Source organism: Ornithorhynchus anatinus, chromosome X5, assembly GCF_004115215.2.
Source record: "Ornithorhynchus anatinus isolate Pmale09 chromosome X5, mOrnAna1.pri.v4, whole genome shotgun sequence".
Lineage (NCBI taxonomy): Eukaryota > Metazoa > Chordata > Mammalia > Monotremata > Ornithorhynchidae > Ornithorhynchus > Ornithorhynchus anatinus.
In genome coordinates this window covers 67072990-67099060 of record NC_041753.1, presented here as the reverse complement: position 1 = coordinate 67099060, position 26071 = coordinate 67072990, and the positions used below count along the sequence as shown (strand labels likewise).

The 26071-nt window shown below is 46.0% G+C and overlaps 1 protein-coding gene across 3 annotated transcripts in view; it reads left to right on the top strand.

Moving 5' to 3' along the window:
* The window catches only part of GKAP1 (G kinase anchoring protein 1), a 48541-nt gene that overhangs the window by 3767 nt on the left and 18703 nt on the right, over window positions 1-26071 (top strand). For 2 of the 3 annotated variants that reach the window (XM_029055942.1, XM_029055941.2), the window contains exons 2-6: window positions 1408-1652; window positions 5693-5836; window positions 16912-16989; window positions 18409-18541; window positions 21254-21276. In XM_029055942.1, coding sequence (XP_028911775.1) covers window positions 1431-1652; window positions 5693-5836; window positions 16912-16989; window positions 18409-18541; window positions 21254-21276 — 600 coding nt within the window. In that variant the 5' untranslated portion in view covers window positions 1408-1430. Of the gene's footprint in view, window positions 1-1407; window positions 1653-5692; window positions 5837-16911; window positions 16990-18408; window positions 18542-21253; window positions 21277-25345; window positions 25499-26071 lie in introns of all 3 variants that reach the window. The other variant, XM_029055943.1, reaches the window with a different exon arrangement.

Genomic DNA, 26071 nt, shown 5'->3' with positions numbered 1-26071 from the left:
TTTAACGTCTGCCTCCCCCTCTAGGCTGTAGGAAGCTCCTCGTGGGCATATCTCCTAACTCGGCTGTATTGTCCTCTGGTTAGCGCTTAGTACGGTGCCCGGCAGCCAGTAAGTGCTCAGGAAATACCACTGATGATCGGATTGCTCGACGTGAAATAAGGAGCGCCAGAGGGACGTCCAGACCCACCCTTGCTGGATTTAGCCCAGGCTGTGCGGCCTCAAACAGACCCTCCTCGGGTCTGACAGACAATTAATCTCCCGCCCCCGTCCCCCTTTCCAAAGCCTTATTGAAGGCCATCTCCTCCAAGAGGCTTCCCGGACTAAACCCTCCTTTCCTCTTCTGCCACTCCCTTCCGCCTCACCCTGTTCACCGCCCCCCCACCCCCCCACCAAACCCACAGCCTTTATGTCCGTATCTTTCGTCGATGCACTTGTATCTGTGACCTTTGGGCATTTGATTTTCGCTCAACCCTCAACCCCACACCACTTATGGACATATCTTTAAATTAGAAATTATAAATTATTGACTTCTATTAATGTTTGTCCCCCCCTCTAGACAGTAAGCTCATTGTGGGTAGGGAACGGATCTGCCGACTCTGCTGTATTGTAGTCTTTCAAGAGCAGCTTAATGCATGCAGTGCTGTGCACATAGTGAGCACTCAGTCGATGCCATTGGTTGACTGATTCCCCATCCACCTGCGACTTCTCCATTCATTTGTATTCCCCAGTCCACACTCCCGATTTTTACATTACTTTTCCTGGCTGCGACAGACGAGCCAGTGTCCAGTAGCTTTATTCAGCACTGTCTCGTTCCCCGGGAAGCGGGTAGTGGAGTTTTCTTTTCGGAGACTTGGCAGAGGGAAAGTTCTCCTTGTGTTTGTCTGCATTTTCTAAACCTGAGTATCAATCAGTGGCATTTATTAAGTGCTCTGTGACCTTGGGCAAGTGACTTCAGTAACCTCATCTGTAAAATGGGGAGTAAGGCCGGGAGCACATGTGGGACACGGACTGTGTTCAACCTGATTGTCTTGTATCTATCCCGGCGCTTAGTACAGTGTCTGGCCCAGTGTGTGTGTGGGGGGGGGGGGGGGCGGCGCCTACTGTTGACAGTGTGCTGGATATGTGTCCAAAAAAGCAGTTTCATCTATAAAATGGGAACCTCTCCCTCCTACTAGACCGTGAGGCCTGTGTGTGATAGGGACTGTATCCAACCTCATTGTCTTGTATCGTTCCCAGTTCTTGACACGGAGTAAACAATTAGCAAATGCCACAGTTATTAATATTAATAATACATTATTATTGTTATGTTTAAAATTAAGCCCAATCCGATGGCCCTGCCAAAAAAAAAAGTATCATACAGGATTTTTGAAGACCAGGTAGTTAATTTTTTTTTTTTAACTTTTTCAGGAAAAGATATAGATCTCTTTAAGATGGCCTCGGCTGTGTTGAATTCCGTTCCCACCACCGCATCTCGTTTTGCCCCGTTACAAGTGGACAGTGGCAGTGGTTCTGATTCTGAGCTCGGGGAAGCCAGAAGAGGTCGAAAAACTGGAAAGCCTCAGGCAAATCAGAGTAGCAAATCAGCCGCAAATGAGAAGAAGAGAGAAAAACGGAGAAAAAGGAAGGAACAGCAGCAGAGCGAAGCTAACGAGGTAAGGTGAACCTTGCCGACGAGCAGCGCTTTCTTTCCTTCCCAAAGGATTCCCCCAAACCGCTGACTTCTGGTCTAAACTCGGCTGGGAGAATGAGGAGGAGGAGAGAGCGACCAAAGGCACGTGTGTTGGGGCTTGAGCCTGAGGAGAGGATCTCAGCCACTTGTCAGCTGTGTGACTGTGGGCAAGTCACTTAACTTCTCTATGCCTCAGTTACTTCATCTGTAAAATGGGGATTAACTGTGAGCCTCACGTGGGACAACCTGATTACCCTGTATCTACCCCAGCGCTTAGAACAGTGCTCTGCACATAGTAAGCGCTTAACAAATACCAACATTATTATTATTATCTCAAGACAGCTCTGTACTACTGCTCACTGTTTACTGCCTGTTTACTGTTTTGATGTCTCTCTCCCCGTTCTAGACTGTGAGCCCGTTGTGGGCAGGGATTGTCTCTATTTGTTGCTGAATTGCATTTTCCAAGAGTTTAGTACAGTGCTCTGCACACAGTAAGCGCTCAATAAATACGATTGAATGAATGAATACTGATTGGAGTCAGGAGAGGGGTTGTGCTCTAGGGATGTTGTGAGGGTAAAATGAGATCCTGGAAAAATAAAAGTATATATAAGATTTAGACATTAAAATTCCTCCCTCCACATATCCTTCCGTTGCCTGTGTGTTTGCTATCTTACGCCCTTCCCTTTGTGGTTGACCGTTGACGTTTATTGAGATTTTTGCTTCCCCTATTTACGTACATAACATTCAGGATTGTCCAGGGCATATGGGTAAAATATATTTTTTTAGAGAGAGAGAGAGATCTACGTGTGAGTGGTTAGCATGGGCCTGGAGTCGGGTGACCTGGGTTCTAATCGTGGCTCTGCCGCTTGCCTGCTCTTTTTTTTTTTTTTAAATGGCATTTGTTAAGAGCTTACTACGTGCCAGGTCCTGTACTAAGTGCTGGAGTAGACACAAGCTAATCGGGTTGGACACGGTCCTTGCCCCACATGGAGCTCACGGTCTTACTCATTTTGCGGATGAGGCGCAGACAAGTTGAGTGACTTAATAATAATAATAATAATGTTGGTATTTGTTAAGCGCTTACTATGTGCCGAGCACTGTTCTAAGCACTGGGGTAGACACAAGGGAATCAGGTTGTCCCACGTGGGGCTCACAGTCTTAATCCCCATTTTACAGATGAGGTAACTGAGGCACAGAGAAGTTAAGTGACTTGCCCAAGATCACACAGCAGACGAGTGAGGGAGCCGGGATTAGAACCCAGGTCCTCTGACTCCCAGGCCCGTGCTCTTTCCACCAGACCACACTGCTTCTCCAAGCGCTCAATAAGTAAATATCATCGATTGATTCTCTGCGCCTCAGTTTCCTCATCTGTAAAACAGGGATTCAGGATCTGTTCTCTCTCCCCTTTCAACTGTGAACCCCATGTGGGACAAGAGGCTGTGTCTGATCTAATTATTTTGTATCTACCCCAGTGCTTAGTACAGTGCTTGGCACCGAGTAAACACTCAGTAGATACCACAGTTAGTACTGTCATTATTATTAGAGGTTAAACCCAGTTTGCATATTTATAAGCATAGCTAATAAATAATATGCACCAAAGTGGAATTATCCAGTTCATATGTGGCTCCGGGAAATCATCCCACCAATCTCTCTTGTTTCTGCCCCAGCACTTAGTACGGTGCATGGCACATAGTAAACGCAAAAGAAATGCCACAATTATTATTGCTCTCCACATTTAAGCCCCTAGAAGAGCTGCACCTAGAGCCACACATCCTACCTGAGGGAATTTTGTGAGGAATAGTTCCTAGAGGCTGGAATGTGACACCAGCAACTCTAATGCCAAAGTCTATTGGGGCGTCTGTAGTGTTTTGCGCTGTTGCGCTCTGCCGTCCGTCTCCCCCCGTTTAGACGGTGAGCCCGTCATTGCGCAGGGATTGTCTCTCTCTGTTACCGAATTGTCCGTTCCAAGCGCTTAGTACAGTATGAATAGATCTGTGTTGACCCACAAGCTATTTCCCCTTTCCCCTCCTTCCCCCATCCCCATTGCTTCAATTGGAGGATACCACAGTTATCACTTAGGGCGGCAGGGAATGCATCTGTTTATTGTTGTGTTGTAATCTCCCAAGTGCTTAGCACAGTGCTCTGCACACAGTAAGCGCTCAATTAATACAACTGATTAATTGAATGATTAACCCCAGGCCCAGTCGAACAGGGTTCTCAGAGTAATAGTAATAATTATGGTATTTAAGCGCTTACTATGTGCCGAGCACTATTCTGAGCGCTGGGTAGATACAAGGAAATCAGCATGTCCCACGTGGGGCTCACAGTCTTAATCCCCGTTTTACAGATGAGGTAACTGAGGCACAGAGAAGTTAAGTAGCTTGCCCAAGGTCACACAGCAGAGAAGTGGCAGAGCCAGGATTAGAACCCACATCCCAAGCCCGGGCTCTTTCTACTGAGCCACACTGCTTCTCATCTTCCGGGCAAGCCTGGAAAAGGTGGATGATGATTTTTGCTTTTCCATTTTTCCTGTTTGCGATGTCTAACCCAAAATCCCAACAGTCACAAGAGAGTGAGATTTATCTGCTGTGGGGATTTTCTGCAATCCATTTAAACCCTGAGTTCATACATCTGTCATATCGTGCTCTTCCTAGCACTTAGTAAAGTGCTCTGCACATAGTAAGTGCTCAATAAATACCCTCGATTGAGCGGTAACTCTTCTCATCACTGGTATTTATTGAGCACCTCCTGAGTGCCAAGCCCTGTCGGTACTGGGCGTTTCCGTGGGAGAGTCCAACTGAAGCAAGATGCCCGATCCTTGCCCCTAAAGAGTTTATGATCTAATGGGAGAGACGGATAAAAAATCGTCGTGTTGTACTCTCCCCAACGCTTGGTACAGTGCTGTGCACACAGTAAGTGTTCAATAAATATGGTTGAATAAAAATGATTTGCAAATGCTGGGGGCAGGAGGAAGAACAAGGATATAACAGTGCAGTGTGTCAAGCGGCTGTGAGCCCGTCATTGGGCAGGCATTGTCTCTATCTGTTGCCGAATTGTCCATTCCAAGCGCTTAGTACAGTGCTCTGCACATAGTAAGTGCTCAATAAATGCTATCGAATGAATGAATAGATCCGTGTTGACCCACAAGCTATTTCCCCTTTCCCAAGGTTGGGGTTTTGGCTATTGGGGATCACCCAGCTCACCATACCCTGGGGACTCTGGACCCGGTGGGGTTTTTGTTATGGTATTTGTTAAGCACTTACTACGTGTCAAGCACTCTTCTAAGCGCTGAGGTAGGTACGAGGTCACAGTCCCTGTCCCACGTGGGATTCACGGTTTAAGTAGGAGGGAGAACAGGTATTGAATCCCCATTTTACAGTTGAGGAAACGGAGGCACCGAGAAGTCGAGTGATTTGTCCAAGGTTACACAGCAGTCAAGCGGCGGAACCGGGATTGGAACCCAGGTCCTCTGGCTCCCAGGCCCGGGCTCTATTCACTCAGCCGTGCTGCTTCTCAGTCTGGAAGACCCAGCCATGCTCTTCTCGTTGATACAAGAAATGGAGATTTCAGGCAGGCCATTTGCCTTCCGCACTTTTATGCTCCTGTGTTGCCTTGCTAATCACGTGCCTCTCCTTGGATCACTTGGATTACTTAAAAATTAAATCCACGTTCTTATGCTTCTGTTTTGAAAGAATCCTAACCTTTCTGCTCCTTCCTCCTGCGTGTTTTATTCCTGGCAGGCCTGTAAGCAACAAGGAATGCATACAAAGTATGGGTATAGCACAGCCCTTACCGAAATTCATGATTTCATGTATCAACCTGCAGAATAGGGCAAATTTGGCACCGAACATAACACCCTCATTGTTCTTCCAGGTTACAAAGAATCGATGCAGCTGGGAAAGTTTGGCGTAGCGAATATCTGGGCTCGACGTACCTGTTAAGTGAACAGTTACTGCTAGCATTCTCGAAGGTTGGCCGCTGGTGATGGCATTAGTAATACATTCTTTGGTTTTTGCTTTGCAGCTCAGAAACCTGGCTTTTAAAAAGTCTCCGCATAAATCTTCCCAAGGAGCTTTCAGCGCTCAACGTGGGCAAGCACTGCCAAAGCCAGTGGCGAAAGTCTCGCTAGAAGAAAATTGGAACGAGTGGAGACAAAGGGATGAACAGGTGGTGTACTAAATCAACTTATTTTGCTTGGTTCTTTGTTGGAATGCTCTTTCACTTGTAATACTCTTCCGAAGGAGGGAATTGCCATTCAAGTGTATGTGTTTAATGTTGGCGAAGAGTTCCTTAGATCAGCATCTTTGTCACCGTCTTCCGCCAAAAGAAGGAGTTGATTTGGCTTTCTTTTAAACTTCGGTTTAAATAGCACAGTGGGCTGAAGTCACTTCCAGCCCAATATATCGCTCCGAGATACAGAATGATAATAATAATAATTAATAATTATGGTGTTTGTTAAACGCTCACTACGGGCCAGGCGCTGAAACAGGCGCTGGGACGGAAACAAGCAAACACGGTCCCTGTCCCACGTGGGGCTCGCAGTCTCGATCCCCATTTTACAGCTGAGGTAACTGAGGCCCAGAGAAGTGGAGTGACTCGCCCAAGGTCACACAGCAGATAGGTGGCAGAGCCGGGATTAGAGCCCTTGACCTGCTGACTCCCAGGACCGGGCTCTCTCCATTAGGCCATGCTGCTTCAGAAAAAAGACTGAATTTATGGCACAGGGTCAGTCGTCACAGTATCAGTTCCTGTCAGTCAGATATTGTCATTAGGGCGGTTCGCCAGCTAATTTGCTGCCCTCCTGGCCTGAGTGTCTTGGATCCTCGCTGGTCTCTGCCCTGGGAGGGGAGGCTGGGATTCCCTCTCCTGCTTCCGGCCAAAGTGTTAACACTGTGTTAAGATCGTTGAGACCTGTGCATTTCCCAGACAACACAGCATTCGGCTCATCCCAGCAGTAGCTTCTCTAAGCGGATGCAGCCGATGCAGATGGGACAGACAGGAGTAAGGGAAATAGGGGCAGCAGCTTGGCCTAGCGGATAGAGCACGGGCCTAGGCGTCAGAAGGACCTGGCTCCCAATCCCGGCTCTGCCAACTTGTCTGCTGCGTGTGACCTTGGACAGGTCACTTTTACCTTCTCTGAGCCTCAGGTACCTCACCTGGAAAATAAGGATTAAGACTGTGAACCCCATGTGGGACAGGGACTGTGTCCAACCAGATTATTGCCATTGTTCTTGTCTGTCCGTCTCCCCCGATTAGACTGTAAGCCCGTCAAACGGCAGGGACTGTCTCTATCTGTTGCCGACTTGTTCATCCCGAGCGCTTAGTACAGTGCTCTGCACATAGTAAGCGCTCAATAAATACTATTGAATGAATGAATGAAAGATTAACTTCTATCTACCCCAGCACTTAGTACAGTGCCTGGCACATAGTAAGTGGTTAACAAATATCACAAAAAAAATTTGCTGGAATTTTCATCCAGTGAGATGCGGAACCAGACTGGGGATGCCTTCCTACCTTCCATTCTTCTTCCCCACTCCCCGCTCCTTCAGCCCATCTGCAGGATTATTCTCATTTAGGACAGCTAAAGTGGGTTTTTAAAGTCAGAATTCAGACATTTTTAGAAACCGTTCTGAGGACCAGGTTGGAATCTTTTAATGGGCCATGAGTTTGACATCCCTCCTCCAAGGTGTTTGCAGGTCACCTCCTAGTTTCCGTTTCCCCGAGTTACTCCTTATAGCTACGTAGAAATTGCTACTTAAAAATGGGGGCAAAAAAGCCGAAAGTTGAGTCATGTTCGTGGGTCAGTTATTGAAACTTTGGTTTACCTGGGATCCCATGGTAGTCAGTATTTGAGCACGTAGTGTGTGCAGAGCGCTGTACTAAGCACTTGGGAGAGTACAATACAACAATAAACAGACATATTCCCTGCCCATAACGAGCAGGGAACTAATCTACCAATTCTGTTATTTTGTACTCTCCCAAGCTCTTAGTACGTTGCTCTGCCCACAGTAAGTGCTCAGTAAATACCACTGATCGATCGATCGATTTGACCAGTGACAGTTATGCCAGGAAATCCGATAGCGCCAAAGAGTTAGGTTCTTTTAAACCTGGAGTTAAAACTTAAACATCTGTTCACGGAGGGAAGTGTTCCTTGATACATTTGTGGTATTTAGCTGGGGTATTTCTCCAGCTTGGCAACTAAAAGAGAACCTGGATTAAAACCAACCAACATATGTATGAATTGTTTTAGTGAGGGCTGGAAAAACAGGATGCCCAAGGCTACAATAATTACCCTAGAAAGATTATCTTTATGCGATGTTAATAGTTGCATGCATAAAATATCTTCAGGGGGCATCGGAAAGCTTGATTTTTAATCTTTTTTTGGGGGGGGTGCTCATTGGGCGAACAAATCCCTATTGCTTTTTGAGAGTCTTGAGGGAGTATGTAAGTCTGGTGAGAATTTAATCAGGCGTTCAGCAGGGGGCAGAACACCCAAGCCTCTGTCCCCGTTTCCGTGTCCAATATACTGCCGATCTGCCTCACTGAGCACATTATCCTGTGTTAACACTAATACCGAAGCCCAGCGGGGGGGCTGGGCCTGGCGATTTCTTACGAATTGTGGCCAGGGGAAGGGAGACGATTCTGTCCTCGTTAGCTGCGTTAGATGACAGCTTTGGCCGTTTGTAGGCAGAGCAGTCGGATAGATGGGGCAAATTCTCACCTCAAGACTGTGCCAGTGGGCTAGAAAGTAGAGGCAACACTTAAAGGGGGCAAGCTAAAGACATCTCCCAGCATGGCGTAACGGATAGAGCACGGGCCTGGGAGTCAGAAGGTCACGCGTTCTAATCCCGGCTCCGCCACGTGTCTGCTGGGTGACTTGGGGCAAGTCACTTCCCTTCCGTGGGCCTTAGTTACTTCATCTGTAAAGTGGGGATCGAGACTCTGAGCCTCACGTGGGACAGGGACTGTGTCCAACCCGATTTGGTTGTATCCGCCCCAGCGCTTAGTACAGTGCCTGGCACATAGTAAGCACTTGAAAAATACCACAATTAACTATATGCTGCATCCTCTAACAGGTAAGCTCCCCCTGTAGACTGTAAGCTCGTTGTGGGCAAGGAATGTGTCTACCAACACTCTTCTGTTATACTCTGCACACAGTAAGTGCTCCAGGAATACTATCGGTTGATTGATTGATTCCGTTTCCCCTTCAGAAGATTTGTTTTTCAGGCTGCCCTCACGAGAACTCAAATTCCCAGCATTTCAGGGTTCGCGAGAAGGGGAACATCACTTTGTGACTTTGGCCTAGGTGTCAAGACCGAAAGTTTCCAAGAATGAAAAACAACTGTAGGCATTTGGAGGGGGAAAAAAACCCAAAAAGTTGATGAATATTCCAGGGTGACTCAAAGACACAGTGGTCTAGGTAGAAATGATGAATTAAAATTAGGAGAAAAAAAATCCATTCTGGCAAATTATCTGTTCAGAGAACCACACAAGTCAACACCTTACCTAGTCAGCTCAGCGTGACCTGACTAGAGATGACGGCAGATGAGTTGCCAACAGGGGTTGGTGCTTGCCAGAGACAAGACTTTTCGAACTCTGTGGCATTGTTGAACTTAAATAATTCAAGGACCCAGCGACTAGTGATTTTGCTGCAGAGGGGGGTGAAAAGAGAGGCAGGCTGTGCCACTGACTCATTGACAAGCAAACAGAAGACTCTTTTTTTTGTCTGACCTATCAGAAGACAAAAGAGTGGGGAAAAAAAGGGAGAAATAGAAAGATCGTAAACTCCTCGAAGGCAGAGATTGGGTCTGCTCACTTTTTTTAAGGGTATTTGTAAGCGTGGCGTAGTGGATAGAGCACAGGCCTGGGAGTCAGACGGTCACGAGTTCTAATCCCTGTTCCGCCACTTGTCTGCTGTGTGAGCTTGGGCAAGTCACTTCACTTCTCTGGGCCTCAGGGACCTCAGCTGTAAAATGGGGACAACCCAATCTACCCCAGCGCTTAGAACTGTGCTCAGCGCATAGTAAGCGCTTAACAAATGCCAACACTCTTATTATTATTATCATTATAAAGCTGGACTCACTTTCCAGGGCTCTGCCTTTTCTCCCATGGCATCTCAGGGGACATCTTTGTCTGGGACTTTAGCTAGGGGTAGATTGGCAAAGAGTAAATAAAACTGAGAAGCAACACAGTCTAGTGGAAAGGGCTCAGGCCTGGGGGTCGGCTCCTGAGTTCTCATCCCACCTCCGCCACTTGCCTGCTGTGGGTCAAGTCACTTAACTTCCCTGTGCCTCAGTTTCGTCATCTGTAAAATGGGGATTAAATCCTAGTCCCTCCTACTTAAACTATGAGCCCCATGTGGGACAGGGACTGCGTCTGACTTGATTATCTGGTATCTACCCCAGTGTTTAGTACAGTGTTTGGCACATAGTAAGCACTTAGTAAGTACTGTAATAATAGTAATTATTATTATTAATGTACTTGCAGTTGCTTTTGAAACTTACCTAAAAAAGGCATCTGTAGCAGTTGACCCCCCCAAGAATGAGATCTCGATCTCAAAGTTGGAAGCTCTCGCCTGTCTTATTATGGCACTGCTATTCTCTGCCTAATTTTCATTCGTTCTCTTGTGGAAAGGACCTATATTATTGACCTGATTGTTGAGCTGCTAATTTCCCTTCTGCCGTTTCAAGTAGGCCCATGTAGGGAAGAACCAATACTTTCTGTAAAAGATCGACTAGATATGTCTTTTTCCCTATTCCTGGTAGATGTTAGGCGTATCCTTGAGAAAAATCTCATTTGCAGAGGCAGGAAGCTGTGGCTTTTTGATATTGACTTCTTTCCACTGCCAGCTGTGAAACATAAGCCTAAAAGAGGCCTAGAAGGTGTCCTAAAATGCAGCTTAAAGCTGTTCTGCTGCTGACACACATTCACTCTGCCCGGAGTGGTCAGGAGGAAGCTGGTAGATTTTGTGCTTTACGCATTTCATGCCTTATCAATCAATCAATCAATCAATCAATGATATTTATTGAGCACTTACTGCTGTGTTTGCAGAGCACTGTATTAAGCGCTTTGGAGAGTACAATATAACAGGAGTTGGGTAGACACAATCCCTGCCCACACCGAGCTTACAGTCTAGAGGGTATCGTGTTATGTATTTTCGGGCGTTACGACTCCAAACCACAGTGAGATCATAGAATTTTGTGGTATTTTGGGTAAGACGTTTGACCGTGACTAATGAGGGAAAGACTATGGAAATAACACGCAGACTTTCACCATAAAGGAATTCTGATTTAAAACAGAAAGTGAAATCAAACTCTGTTTGTTCCAAATTACAGTGCCTTAACCAATCCGAAACTGTACATGCCACATAGCAACAAGTTTTCTCTTTCAAGTCTTCCCAGGACTTTTCTCAGCTGGGCACCTAGCAGTTGGCTTAGTATCAATCTAGGTGGAACACCCACACTTTAAATAGCTTCAGCGGTGCTCTTAAAATGTACGCGTTATACTATTTTAGCTTGAACATGGCAACTTGCTTTGAGGCGTTTATTGCGTAGTGGCAAAAACTTGTGACTAAAAGGTCAGGAGACCCGGGTTCTAGCCCCGCCTCTGACACTCTGTGATCCTGGGTAACTCAGCCTCTCCGTGTCTCAGTTTTCTCATCTGTAAAATGGGGCTGATACCTTCTCTCCCTCCCCCTTCCTTAGATTGCTAGTCCCACTTGGGGCAAGGATTGTGTCTGTTCTGATTTATCGTATATCCACCAGCACTTAGCACATAGCAAACACTTAATAAATACCATTATGTTACACAAGTCTTGTTCAGAGGTACTTGCTTGTTCTCTCCTGGTTTCCCCAAATCAGATTGGCCTGTGTGTCAGGCTGGGACATCCTCAGCAGGTTTAGGTGCCCCCGCGTGCCTTCCTCGCTGTTGCCGGAGGACAACCCATCAATCCATGGTGTTTATTGAGCGCTTACTGCGGGCAGAGCACTGTATTAAGCACTTGGGTGAGTACAGTACAATGAGTTGATAGACACGTTCCCTGCCCACCAGGAGTTTACAATCTAGATGGGGAGACAGACATTAAAATACTTGAGGGGTATGAGCATAAGTGCTGTGCTATGAAGCTGAGGGTGGGGTGCCTGTCAAGTGCTTAAAGGCCTAGTGGCTAGAGCCCAGGCCTGGGATCCCAGATCCGCCACTTGTCTGCTGTGTGATCTTGGGTGAGTCATGCCACTTCTCTGGGCCTGAGTTACCTCCTCTGTAAAATGAAAATTAAGACTGTGAGCCCCATGTGGGACAGGGACTGTGTCCAACCCGATTACCTTGTATCGACCCCAGTGCTCAGAGCAGTGCCTGGCGCGTAGTAAGTGCTTAACAAATACCATAAAAAGAATCAGTGCATAGGTGACAGAAGAAAGGGTAAGGGAAATGAAGCGTTAGTCGGGGAAGGCCTCTTGGAGAGCTTGTGATTTTTATTAAGGTTTCAAAGGCGGGGAGAGTGGTGGTCTGTCATATACAGATGGGGGAGGGAGTTCCGGGCCGGAGGGAAGACGTGGGCATGGGGTCGGCGGCAAAATAGACGTAGATCACTGTGGAGCGATTGGTGTGTAGCTCTGCTTCTGCATGGGAATCTCCAGTGGCCTGTTGAGGTTATAACTCCCTGCAACCCTCGGTGGAGATTATCTCTAAGAGACCCTCTCTGAGGTCACCGATGACCTCCTTCTGGCCAAATCCAACGGCCTCTACTCCAGCCTAATCCTTCTCAACCTCTCAGCTGCCTTGGACACCGTCGACCACCCGCTTCTCCTGGAAACATTTTCCAACCTCAGCCTCAGTGACTCCATCCTCTCCTGGTTCTCCTCCTATCTCTCTGGCTGCTCATTCTCAGTCTGCTTCGCGGGCTCCTCCTCCGCCTCCCACGTTCTTCCGTGGGGGTCCCTCAAGGCACAGTTCTGGGTCCCTTTCTATTCTTCATCTGCACCCGCTCCTTTGGAGAACTTATTTGCTTCCACAGCTTCAACTACCATCTCTGTGCAGATGATTCCTAAATCTACCTCTCCAGCCCTGACCCCTCTCTTCTGCAATCTCTCATTTCCTTGGGGACATCTCTACCCGAATGTCCCACCGCCAGTCAAACTTAACATGTCCATAAGGGAACTCCTCATCTTCCCACCTAAACCTTGTCCTCCCAGTCTTTCCCATTACTGTAGAAAACACTACTCTCCTACCTGTCTCACAAGCCCTTTACCTTGGCGTTATCCTCAACTTATCTCTCTCACTCAGCCCACATATTCAATCTGTCGGTTCTACCTTCACACCGTCACTAAAACCCCCCTTACCTCTCCGTCCAAACTGCCCCTATGCTGATCTAAACACTTTTCATATCCCACCTCGACTACTGGATCAGCCTCGTCACTGACCTCCCTGCCTGCTGTCACTTCCCACTCCAGTCCTGCTGCCCAGATTATTTTCCAAAAAAAAAAGGTCACCCCACATCTCCCCACTCCTCAAGAACCTCCAGTGGTTGCCCATCCACCTCCGCATCAAACAGAAACTCCTCACCGTCGGCTCACACCTCTTGTCTTGCCTCAGGGGTTCCCTACTTCAACACAGCACGTTCACTCTGCTCCTCTAACGCCTACCTGCTCACTGTACCCCGATCTGGTCCGTCTCGCCGCCGACTCCTCGTTCACGTCCTCGCTCTGGCCTGGAACTCCCTCCTGCTTCAGACCACCACTCTCCCCGCCTTCAAAGCCTTAGTAAAATCCCATCTCCTCCAAGAGGCCTTCCCCAACTAAGCCTTTCTTTTCCCCTACTCCCTCTCCCTTCTGCATCACCTATGCACTTAGATGGTTACCCTTTAAGCACTTGATATTCACCCCAACCTCAGCCCCGCAGCACTTAACGTTCCTATCCATAATTGATTTTAATATCTCTCTCCCCCTCTAGACTGTCAGCTACTGGTAGGCAGGGAACATGTGTAGCGACCCCTATCCCTCTAGGCTGCTAGCTCATCGTGGGCAAAGATTGTCACTCATTATTGTCGTAGTGTTCTTTCCCAAGTGCTTAGTACAGGGCTTTGCAGGCACTAAGCGCTTAATAAATACAATTGAATGAATGAATGAGTTGTATTGATCTCTCCCGAGTGCTTAGTGCACTGTGTTTTGCACAGAGTAAGTGCTCAAAAAATATCGCTGATTGAACGATTGATCGATCACTTATGTATGAACTTTCAGGATACCCAGAAGAAAAGCACAAGCCCACTTCTGGTCCTACCCGGCACTGGTTAACCCAGTCCAGGCCCAGGCTAGGTTGTGTCGACCTTACGTAAGACTCTATTACGCAGTCAGTCATTGGAGAGAATGACAGCCAGGGTCCAAGAGACCTGCTTGCTGACTTCTGTTATAGTGTCCGCTCCCAAGTGCTCAGTACAGTGCTCTGCAAGCAGTGAGTGCTCGATAAATACCATTGAAGCATTGCTGGTTTATTTATATTAGTGTCTGTCTCCCCTCTAGACTGTAAACTCATTGTGAGCAGGGAATATGTCTTTTTATCAATCTATCGTACGCTCCCAAGCATTTAGTATAGTGCTCTGCACACAGGAAGTCCTCAATAAATGCGACTGAATTGAATTGGAATTTTGCAAATACTGCATCTTAAATACCTTTCTCCCTGTCTGTACCATAATTAGCTAAACTCCAGTATCTTCAATTAGCCAGAGTATACTCTTCATAATAATACTAATTGTCATATCTGTTAAGCACTTACTTTGTGGCCAGGCACTGTACGAAGGGCTGGGGAAGGTACAGGGTAGTCAGGTCCCCGTGGGGCTCACTAAGTAGGAGGGAAAACAGATATTGAATTCCCATTTTGCAGATGAGGGAACTGAAGCCCAGAGAGGTGAAGGGACTAGCCCCAGGTCACAGAGCAGACAGTAGCGGAGCTGCGGTTAGAGCCGTGGGCCTCTGACTCCCAGGCCCATGCTCTTTCCACTAGACCACCCTGCTGAAGCAGCGTGGCTCAGTGGAAAGAGCCCAGGCTTGGGAGTCAGAGGTCATGGGTTCTAATCCCAGCTCCACCATTTGCCAGCTGTGTGGCTTTGGGCAAGTCATTTAACTTCTCTGTGCCTCAGTTACCTCATCTGTAAAATGGGGATTAAAACTGTGAGCCCCACGTGGGACAACCTGATCACCTTGTATCCCCCCACTGCTTAGAAAAGTGCTTTGCACATAGTAAGCGCTTAACAAATACCACCATTATTAGTATTATTACTCTTTTCCTCTTCCCTTCAGGAGCTTCCCCATTCCCCCTTCCCCAAGGTGACCAAACCCCCAAAGGATTCTAGGCTCTGTAATCCTTAGCCAGCGTAAACACAGAGGGGTTCTGGAAGTAATTTGCTACTTTTTAGCTCTTGGCTCAAGTGCTAGATGCGTATCAGTGATTGAATATTCAGACAGTCAACTTTGGATAAAGGTATGCTTAATCAAAAGAACCATGGACTGTGTAGGAAAGTGATAAGAAGATTTCACGGTGCAAGAGAGGAAGTTTAAAAAGGCCAAGCACTTTGGTCAAGCTCACAAGTTTGACGCTTCAGTAGTCTGGAGTGCACCAGCTGTGGCTTCAGATTCCCACGAGGAAAAATGAGCCAAACAGTTCTTACTTTAGCTTCAAAGGAAGGTGACAGCATCAAGAGCTAGATCCACTTTCCCCAAAGTGACGAGTTTGTTCCTTCGACCTAAGGAATACATAATGAAGGTGAAGTCGTCTTGAGCGGGGCTGATCATTTTAGGTAGGAAAAAGTGAATTGACCCCTCTCTCCCTCCAGAAGTAGTCATAGTAAGCTCTTGACCTTTGGCCTTAAGGCACTCAGTCAGCTCTCTCTTACTTATCTACTGCCTTCTCCCACATCAGCCTCGCTTGCCATCTTTGTTCCTCTCAAGCTCACCTATTCACCGTGCCTCATTCTTGTCTCTCCCACTTCCAGCCTGGCTCCCTGCCTCCCCCCAGACCTGGAACTCCCACTCTCTGCTGCAGATCCACTAGGCCCCGGCACGGCCTAGTTGGAAAGCACGCGGGACTCAGAGGCAGGAGACTCGGCCTGATATATGACCTCGGGCAAGTCACTCTGAACCTCTCTGTGCTTCAGTTTCCTCATCTCTGAAATGGGGTTAAAATACCTGTTCTCCCTCCCTCCTTCTTATAATTATTATTATGGTATTTGTTAAGTGTTTATTATGTGCCAGGCACTGTACTGAGCACTGGGGTGGATACAAGCAACTCAGGTTGGACACAGCCCCTGTCCCATGTGGGGCTCGCAGTCTCAATCCCCATTTTACAGATGAGGTAGCTGAGGCTTAGTGAAGTGACTTGCCCAAGGTCACAGCAGACAAGTGGCAGAGCCGGGATTACAACTCATGACCCTCTGACTCCCAGGCCCTTGCTCTATCCACTGTGCCATGCTGCTTCTCTCCTTGACTCTGAGCCCCTTGTGGGACAAGGACTGTGTCCAGTTTGATTATCTTAAAGCTATCCCAGCGCTTAGCACAGAGTACGTGCTTTATTATTATTATTACTGCTGCTACTACAGCTCATCCCATCTTCAAATCCTTTCAGAAGTCACATTCATTCATTCAGTCTTATTTATTGAGCGCTTACTGTGTGCAGAGCACTGTGCTAGGTGCTTGGGAGAGTACAATACAATAAGCATCTTTTCCAGGAAGCCTTCCCCGATTAATCTTTCTCCCCACCTATCTGTAAATTATTTCAGCGCCTGCCTCATCCCCTAGACTGAAAGCTCCTTGAGAGCAAGGATCGTGTCTACCTACTCTATGGTCTTCTCCCAACTACTTAGTACAGTGCTCCGCACCGAGTTAGGGTTAGGGTTAGGGTTGGGTTAGGGTTAGGGCCTGTGTCCATCCGACTAGTACTATCGATTGATTGGTGTTTGAGTTCCTGTTGAGTGCGTTGTATTAAGGAGTGATTGTGAAACGATGTGGGCCTTGAGTGCCTGCCCAGAGCACATGAACCCGATAGTTCTGGATCCTCAGGGATGTTCCAGCAGGGATAATACCTTTGGGAAAACCTCTGTCATCCCCGTTTGCTTCCTTTCTTGTACATATTGGCTCAGTCGATTTAATCGTATTATTTTGCAAAGGCGGACAACGGTTTATGATGTGTTGGTATTAACTATTGTTGTGCTTTCATAAAAGCCCTTTTGAGTCTTTTCTTTTTCTTACCTTCAGTTTACGTCAGAAATGTTTGAAGCAGACCTTGAAAAGGCATTACTGCTAAGCAAACTGGACTATGAGGAACACAAAAAGGTATCTTTGTATTAATGAATCTGAACATATTAGAAGCCCAACTAATCAGGCGTTAAGGTCTAGCTTCACCCAATTTGGTTCTTGGGATTTTTAAAAGAAGGCATTTTTGATTTCTTCCAGAGAGCCTATTTCTTTCATAAACTAACTGTTGTTTATTAAGTATGTTTTCTTGTAAGATAATAGAGGATGGAGAACTTTGGAGTAAAAGTTGACTAGTAATTTTGGGAAACAAACCAAAAGAGTTTTCATTGTCTCCTGAGAGAGGGGCTAGGTTATAGGTATTATAGAAGAAGGAATAAAATGGATAGATTTTTATGGCTTAGATCTTCATTTTCTGCCTTTTATGAAGTACCAGGAAACAAAATGCACCTTTCAGCAAAGTACCAGTAATTTAAAGCTTCAGATAGTTGGAGTAGCCCTCTCACTGATTAAAAATGACCCCGTTTGTTGTGAAGAGTCGTGTTTGGGTGGGGGAGTGGGTGGGGGGGGGACGTTATTCTTCAACAATTTTTCTTACACTGGAAAGAAAATATCCAGCTGCCGTATCTTCATAAAGTAAATCGCTTCTTATGTCTGTTATTCACCTTTGCATTCGTAATTTCCCAGTTAAGCTTTATGAGTGAATGTCTTAATGTTAGGACCAATCAAATTTTAATTACCTGAACTGTTTGCTTCCTCTCCTGATCCTCCCTCTAAACATTTCACTGCTCATTAGCTTCTCCACCACAGGTCTGCCAGGGAGAAGAGGGGAAATTCAAATCAAATAGTTTTGCTACATACATGTTGGTTTTCTAACCGAAAGAGACGATGAGAAGAGAGGTGGAGAGCAGGTTGAAGCTAGTTGTTCTCCTCCCTCATTACTACAAGTAATCAAGTTACTCTGGTACCTTACTGTTTTGTTCAGAGCGATTCCCTCTCCCCTTTCCCCTCACCCACCAATGCCAAAAAAAACTCAAACCCCAAAACTACTCAAATATTTCTTAAAATTGTTTCATGGTAACTCCTGAATTTTGGATGGCCCTCGCTAAAGCCCTCCCTGTCTAACTTCCAACTGGGGAAAAAATGTCAATGAGGCAGTTTCGATGTAGAATAATAATCTGCATGAAGTTAATGAATGAATCTATGCGATAGGCTTAACATTGGTTCAGTATAGTATGTTTATTTTTTTAGATCTCAAGATTGATTTTTAAAATAATCTTGATGAACGTTGGTAACAATGACTTGGCTGTTTGAGCTCCTGTGTAAACAGCTGCATTTGGAGCTTCAAAAATAGACTTGTTTCCTTCAGCTAGTCAGTCTGGAGTAAAAAGGATCATGGTCAAAGCCCTCGTGATTATTTTTTGTAAAATGTAGAGTTTTGATTGTTTTGGAAAGAGCTTGAAAGTTAATGTACTAAAGTGTTTTTGTATTCTCTTGTAGGAATACAAAAATGTTGAAAATGCTTCACTTCTGCCGAAGGGGGTGAATAAGAAAGAAAAGAAGAAGAGCCATCAGGGAAAAGACAAGCCTCTAAAAGTGTCACTGAAAGATTTTCAGTCCGAAGCCAATATAGGTTTGGATTATTTTGTGCTTCATGAATTAAAATCTTCTCTGGAGTTCACTATAGGACATAAGACTATTTACCTGATTTTGAACAAAATAGCGACTTTTATCTCACTTATTTGGAGCACAATCTATTTTTAAAAATTAATTTTGAAATATGGTACAACCAGTTTTGGGGTTTAATAATTTTAAGACCCAAGATGGCACGCTTATCAAGTATCTTTTCCTACACTTGAGTGCTCCGACCTCTTTTAAGCCTAGTTTATCGGAGGAACTGTAACAAAGAGTAATTGTGTGGTTTTCCAAAAGTCCTGTCGGTACCCATGACTTTATCTTCCTTTTACTCGAGATAGCTTTTACACTAAGCAAAACAGCAGTGCCCGGTTTCATCTGTTGCTTCTCAGCCTCTCCTTCCAAGGGAGCTAGAGGTGGGAATTAGATAGAAACAAAATCCTCTAGCTGGCTTCTTAGGTGCCAGCGTTTTATTTCAAAGGCAGGAGGTTCCAGGGACCTAGAGGCAGAGTCAGGGTCAGGTACCCAGATTTAGAGACTGCAGTGAGAGAGAGAGAGACCTAGAGAGAGAATGAATTGGATAAGAGCCATCAATCAACCCCTTCGATCAATTGATCGAGGGGGCTGAGCTCAAACCTCCAATTTTACAGGGGAAAAGTAAAGGGCTTCCCCTGCTGCCCCCCGAATCTTCAGCACTAATCCCGAGATCGGGTAATCATTCATTCATTCATTCATTCAATAGCATTTATTGAGCGCTTACTATGTGCAGAGCACTGTACTAAGCGCTTGGAATGTACAGATCGGTAACAGATAGAGACAGTCCCTGCCCTTAGACGGGCTTATGGTCTAATCACTCCCCCGACCCCATGATTGTTCCCGCTGGTCGGTTTTAGAATCCTAGCTTTAGTCAAATTACGTTCTTTAGTGAAGCTAAAAACAGAATTACGTGGTTTTTCTAATTATAGAAAGCAGTGATCCTGGCCCCAGCATTTGTTAGCCAACCGGAGAGAGCGTGCCATTTACAGACGGCGTTCTATTTGCCCGGTCTAAATACATCTGTGAAGTGACTCTGCGGGGGGAAGGCCTCAGGAATTCGCTTCTTATTCCAATCAGATAATAGCCTCTCTTCTCTCCGCTGTCAAGTCACTTCCTAAGAGTAAGTTAGGTGCTTTCAGAGAGGTGCGTTCACTCAGGATGCTTAAGCTCTCATTTAGTGCTTGGGTTGGCAGTTTTCCACCCACATGGTAGAGAGCGGACCGTGAAGCCATCCTCGGCGTGTCACCTCTTGGCTCCTCTTGCTTAGACCCTTGCCCTCTAATCCCGATTGAGTTCACCGGTGCCTCCATTTGGGCAACAGGTAGCATGACTGCAGTAACTCTCAGGACGTGCTCTGTTCCCCCTCCCCTCTCCCCGACCCCAACACCCCCTCAGATGCCACTTCCCCATCCCACTGGCTTGGCCCATCTAACAGAAACTTGGGCACCACTCAAATCGTGTCTGACTGCTATCCTGCGCTATTTAGTGCTAGAAAAATCGGAAAGAATAACCAGAAGCATCCTCTCTAAAGCAGCTAACACGCTGGGTTCCCAGGAGTGAGCCGAGCACTGGGAAGAATCTTGCCAGGTGTAAGAAGCATTCTCTTAAGAAAGCACCTAATTGATTTACCTGTGAAGCATTATCTTGTTTGTCGGTTAGCCAGGCTGACGGCCTGAGAACTTTCACTAGCCTTTAAAAAAATGTTTGTGTTACGCTACTGCTTGAATGAACTGGAACTGCTGTGTAATACCTGAGCCTGGACTTCTGTTCTGCCATTGCCAGAAATGCCTGAAACAATAGCCTAAAAAAAAGTCAGGTAAGATTGTTTTTACTAGGTCTTTGTTGTAGTAGTCTGCGCAGTAAGCTGCTTTTTAAATGACCCTGTTCACACTACTTAATGTTTAAATGACTCTTATTATTATTATTAACAGGAAAGATAATAATAAGAATAAAAAAGACTCCCTTGTATCAACTCTTTTCCGGCACGAGTGTACTGATTCGGGTGCCAGAATCTTGTTCCCACCTCGTTTAATTTACCTTGTCGCTATTGAGGAATCAAGGTGTATTTTGAAATGTTTCTAAGCCAAATTATGTTTTAAATTTCTAAATTTGGATGACAACCTCTGTTCAGCAACGGGTACATTTTTTTAGCTGTTGTAAGAAAGAAATTGGTCTCATACCCACAAGAGGACACCTCACTTCAAGAGACGGGACCAAACCGAGGAGGCAAAAAACTGGTCGTAGGTCCCGGTGCTTGGGCGGTCCCCACGATAGCCTTGAGCATCACCGTGGAGCCTGTCGTTCGGTATTTCATTGACGTCCGACTGATCTTGGATACATTAATTGGATAGAATCAATCGTCGAGGTTCCTTAGCTACCCGCTGACTATCAGCGTGCTCCTCAGAGTAGAAAATACAGACCTACGTACTTAAATCACTCTGTCGATCCCAAAATGCTTCGTACCGTGAGAAGTTTGAGAGATCTGGCTAAAGCAGTCGAACGGTTACATGTCGTAACGTGTAGCGTGACCGAAAAGGGCACGTACGGTCGGTTAGGTTGAAAAAAGTAAGCTGCATTCTAAATGTCCCTATTCAAGCTACCAAATGTTTAAACTCCTTTGTATCTGTTTTGATTTTCTATTAAAAATAGTCAACTCTTTTCTTTCCTTTTACAGATCACCTTAGTAAAAAAAGTGAGGTAAGATGATTTTAACTAGGTCTTTGTTGTAGTAGATATTTTATTCTTTAACAGATGTCTTCGTTAGTGTAAAAAAAAAAAATTAGACCACGGTGCTTTTTAGAGAGAAACTTTATATATGGGTGCCAAAAATTACATAACTGACACACTGCAGCATCAGAGCAGATTTTTAAAGCAGTTCATTATCGGTGTACGCTCACCATCGGATATCCTCGTCTCTATTTTACATGGAAGCCAAGTAGTTGGAAGCTGCACATTGTAACCGGGATGAATTTCCCGATCGGTATTTAAACGGTCGGTCTTAGCCGGAAATCTAGCATCCAGGATCTGCATGGGATTTAAAAGAGGATATGGAAGTTTGGGAAGTGGAAGTGAGTTCCCGGTGAATTTCGGGAATGGCAGATCTCACTTGGCCCACTAGAGGACAGTACAAGCCTCCATCTTCGCTCCAGGCCGCTCTTCTTCCACTCAATTGATGGAGAATGGACGCTGCCCGACTCCGATGGGGCGACATCCAGGGCCTGGGTGAAATAGCCAAGGGGAGCTTTGGCAGGAGCGTCAGGGGGAATAATAATAATACTTGTGATATTTCTTAATAATAATAATGTTGGTATTTGTTAAGCGCTTACTATGTGCAGAGCACTGTTCTGAGCACTGGAGTAGATACAGGGTAATCAGGTTGTCCCACGTGAGGCTCACGGCCTTCATACCCATTTTGCAAATGAGGGAACCGAGGCACAGAGAAGCTAAGTGACTTGCCCACGGTCACGCAGCTGACAAGTGGCGGGGCCGGGATTCGAACCCATGACCTCCTACTGCCAAGCCCGGGCTCTTTCCACTGACCCACGCTGCTTCTCTTAAGCGCTTACTGTGTGCCAGGCACCGTACTAACTGCTCGAGGATCCCCTGGTGTCTGGTATTTCATCGACATTCAACTGATCTTGGATACATCAATGGGACGGAATCACTCGTCGAGATTCCTTAGCCCCCCGCTCACTCTCAGTGTGCTCTTCAAAGTATCTATCGATCGGTGGGATTGATTGAGCACTTAGTACGTGCAGAGCACGGTACTGAGCCCTTGGGAGAGTGCGGTACAACAATAAACGGACACATTCCATGCCCACGAGGAGCTTACGGTCTAGAGGAGGAGACAGACATTAATATAAATAATATACGATCAGTTGTATTCACTGAGCGCTTACTGTGTGCAGAGCACTGTACAGCAAATCGGGTTGACACAGTCCCCGTCCCCCATCGGGCTCACGGTCTTCATCCCCATTTGACAGATGAGGTAATTTAGGCCCCGAGAAGAGAAGTGACTTGCCCAAGGTCACACAGCAGTCAGGTGGCGGACCTGGGATTAGAACCCGGGTCTTCTGGCCCATGCTCTTCCCACCGGGGCCCTCTGTCTCTCCTCTCATAAATTCCCCTGAGCTCTCACCGGCTCCCTTCTCTCCAATGCCGAGCCCCTAAAATCCGTTGGGTGAGTGGGTGGTGGTGGTGGTGTGGAGGGCGGGGGGGTTTTTACCTTGTTACCGTATTTAACTTCCAATGCCTTCTCTCACAATGTGTGCTTGCTGCTGCAGAGTGCCAATTTTCCTTTATCTGTATGTCATTGGGTGGCTCCTTCTCGGGTCACAATTTTAGCCTTTTTCCATTGGGTTTGATTTTTGACTAGGAGCATCTCTTTTTAGCATTGATTTTTATACTACCCACACAGCCAAGGAACACACGGAATTCGATTTTCGGTGCCTTAGACAACTTTTTGCTAAGGTTGATACGTGCTGGTGTATTTGAGGCACTATGTTAATACGGCGAGAACAGTGTTAGGAGCTGCACACAACAAACACAATAGCATGGCAAGGAGCAATCTTTGTGTTTCATTTCTATATTATATATATGCATATATGTATATATATGCAGAAATCATTTAATCAATGGTATTTATTGAGCACTTACTATGTGCATAGCACTGTACTAAGCACTTGGGAGAGTACAATATAACAATAAACGGACACATTCCCTGCCCACATTCTCCTCCACTAGAGGAGGAGACGGACATTAATATAAATAAATAATTACAATCAATCGGTTGTATTTATTGAGCGCTTACTGTGTGCAGGGCACTGTATTAAGCTCTTGGGAGAATACAGTATAATGGAGTTGGTGGACATGTTCCCTGCCCACAAGGAGCATACAGTCTAGAGGGGGAGACAGATGTGACTGTAAATAAAGGTGATGGATATGGACATAAGTGCTGTGGGATGAATAAAGACTGCAAATCCTACTGCAAGGGCGATGCAGAAGGGAGTGGGAGTAGGGGAAATGAGGGTGTAGTCAGGGAAGGCCTCTTGGAGGAGATGCAATTTTAATAAGGCTTTGCCTGGGGGGGGGGGGCGCGTCACCTAACTATTTTACGGACATGTAAATAATTTACAGATTGAACAAACTGCCTCAGTGTGATAGAGCAGCACTGCCTTGGCATTATTTCTTCGGTGCCTCAGACCTTAATGTGCTTTGAAAAGAGACACCCCCTGGAAATATTGGATTTAGAGAGCCTCCGTATTTAGATTCGAACAAATGCCAGTCTCCCGAATTCTTTATGGAAATAAGTTTGGGAATTCATTATCCTTCTGATATGTTTCGTGCTCATTTCAGGAAGACTCTGCCTCATCAGATTAAGTACTCTCAAGGCTTCTGGCCATCCATCCCACCTCCTTTCATTTTGTAATCTGTTGATCGAGTTGTCTGAGAGAGTCATGTTTAAATGACGCTTTAAGGAAATTTCTCTTTGAGTCTCTGGCAAGGTCCTCTGAAAGTGCATTTGATTATAAGCCCGTTGATTGTATTGTTATCAATACGTCACTTTTTAACCGAGACATTCAAAGTGGGCCCTTGGAATTGTATATGTTTCTGAAAACTTGGTAGTTTCAACTCAATTGGTGAAAAGTTACAAGAACCAGAAGCCTTCAGACTGGGCCAGATCAGTGGCCCATCCAGCCTTCTGTTCCGTCTCCAACAGTGGCCACAAGCTACTTGAAGGTTGACCTCTTTGACGTTGATTCTAATGTTCGGGTGTTTCCCCGTTTATCATCCCCAAGTCCCTCCACCTTCCTAACGTCCCCTCTGGTGTCCCATTATGAAACCACTCATCCATGAATTTATCCAACCCCCGTTGGACCGACACATTTTTGGCCTGCGCAACTTTCTGCGGTAAATAGGGCCCCGTGCCAACTACTTGCTTCCTTTTGTTTGTTTTGAACCCGTGGCCTTCAAGCTTCAGTGCTTGTCTCCTCCTCCCAGTGTTGTGAGATTGGGGGAGCGGCAACACTATGTTTCCGTAGCTGGCACTTTTCACGATTTAACCTTGCCCCCTCTCGGGATTCTTCACTTGGGAAAGAGGCAGACTCAACTCAATCTGAATGCAGAATGTTGAGTTTGGATTTGGAAATGATACAATCCATGCAATTCTGGATTGAAAGTAGCCTAACCTTTATGCCGGAATGCAGACAGGCACCTCACACCTAGAGCTAGACCCTACATGGCCCATCTGAAAGACCCAAAGATCCCCTGCAGCTCTCGGCCATTTCTGGAGGGGCGGGGGAGGCAGAAGGCCGATCGCTGTGGCCCTTCCCATTTCTCTGGGTCCCGGACCTCCCCACTGGTGTCCAGAGCACTTGGAGTTGGGCAGAACTTCTAAGGGCGAAGGAGAAGAGGCTTTGGGAAAATCTGCTCAATGTGGACGAGGAGCAAATTTTATGTCATTTGTGGAAAAAAAACGAATAAGGTGATGATAAGCTCCTACAGTAAGTGATTGAAATGGCAGTGGAGAGTTGAAACCCCCTTGTGCTTTCTTTTCTTCTGGCATGCCTCCACCTCCTCTCCTCCTTCTTCCCAAGGGAGGTGTGAGAAAAAGGAAGAGAAGAGTTTCTGGGTGAGATTCCGATTCCCCAATTCCCGTGGCTTCTACCTCTGACCTTCCCTTGATGGCAGGGTGAAGCCAGGTGATTCTCTTGAGTTTGTTGACTATGACTTGCAGTGATAATAAATCGCAATTCATTGTTAACAGAAATTGAGCTCTTCCCAGACTTCATCTCCTGATGGAGGATTCTTCAATAGATTGGAAGATGATGTTCATAAAATTCTCATTAAAGAAAAGAGAAGAGAACAGCTCCCAGACTTTAATGAAACAAATAATTCTGTGGTCCTCAAACTGCCCCAGGCATGTAAACTAGCCGATTTTCTCTTAAAAGGCAATGAATGGTTGGCCTTTGAAATTTAAAAAATGAAATGCTTTAAGGTTGGTTTTTTTCTCCTTTTTTCCTGTTTACCATTCAATATAAGGTATTACTGAATATGCTAGGTCATGGAGGTGTCCCCACCTAGCTACCTGCTGAAACTCAAAATGGTGATCAGCATCTTCCTACTTATAAAACTTGGTGTGCAAATGTCCGCAGTAAGGCGTTAGTAGACATAGTAGTGATATTTATGGAGAACCTAGAGGAGCGCGACTCACTGTAGTAAGCGCTTGGAAGGGGTACTTAAGTACGTGTTACCTGTCAGTTAAGGGTGGGGCACTCAAGGGTAAATGACGATATGCACAAAAGCCCCTCTGCCACTCTGTTACCCTCCTGATCCTACAATTTTGGAGGCTGTTGGGAAGAGAGCAAAACTCTTTTCCGCCATTCCAAAATTCAGCAGAAGCCACGGCGGAATCGCCGGAAAACAAGAGTTTGGTCCTTAAAAATACATTTCCATTCATAAGGGATTTTCGTTTTCAACAAAGCGTGAGGGA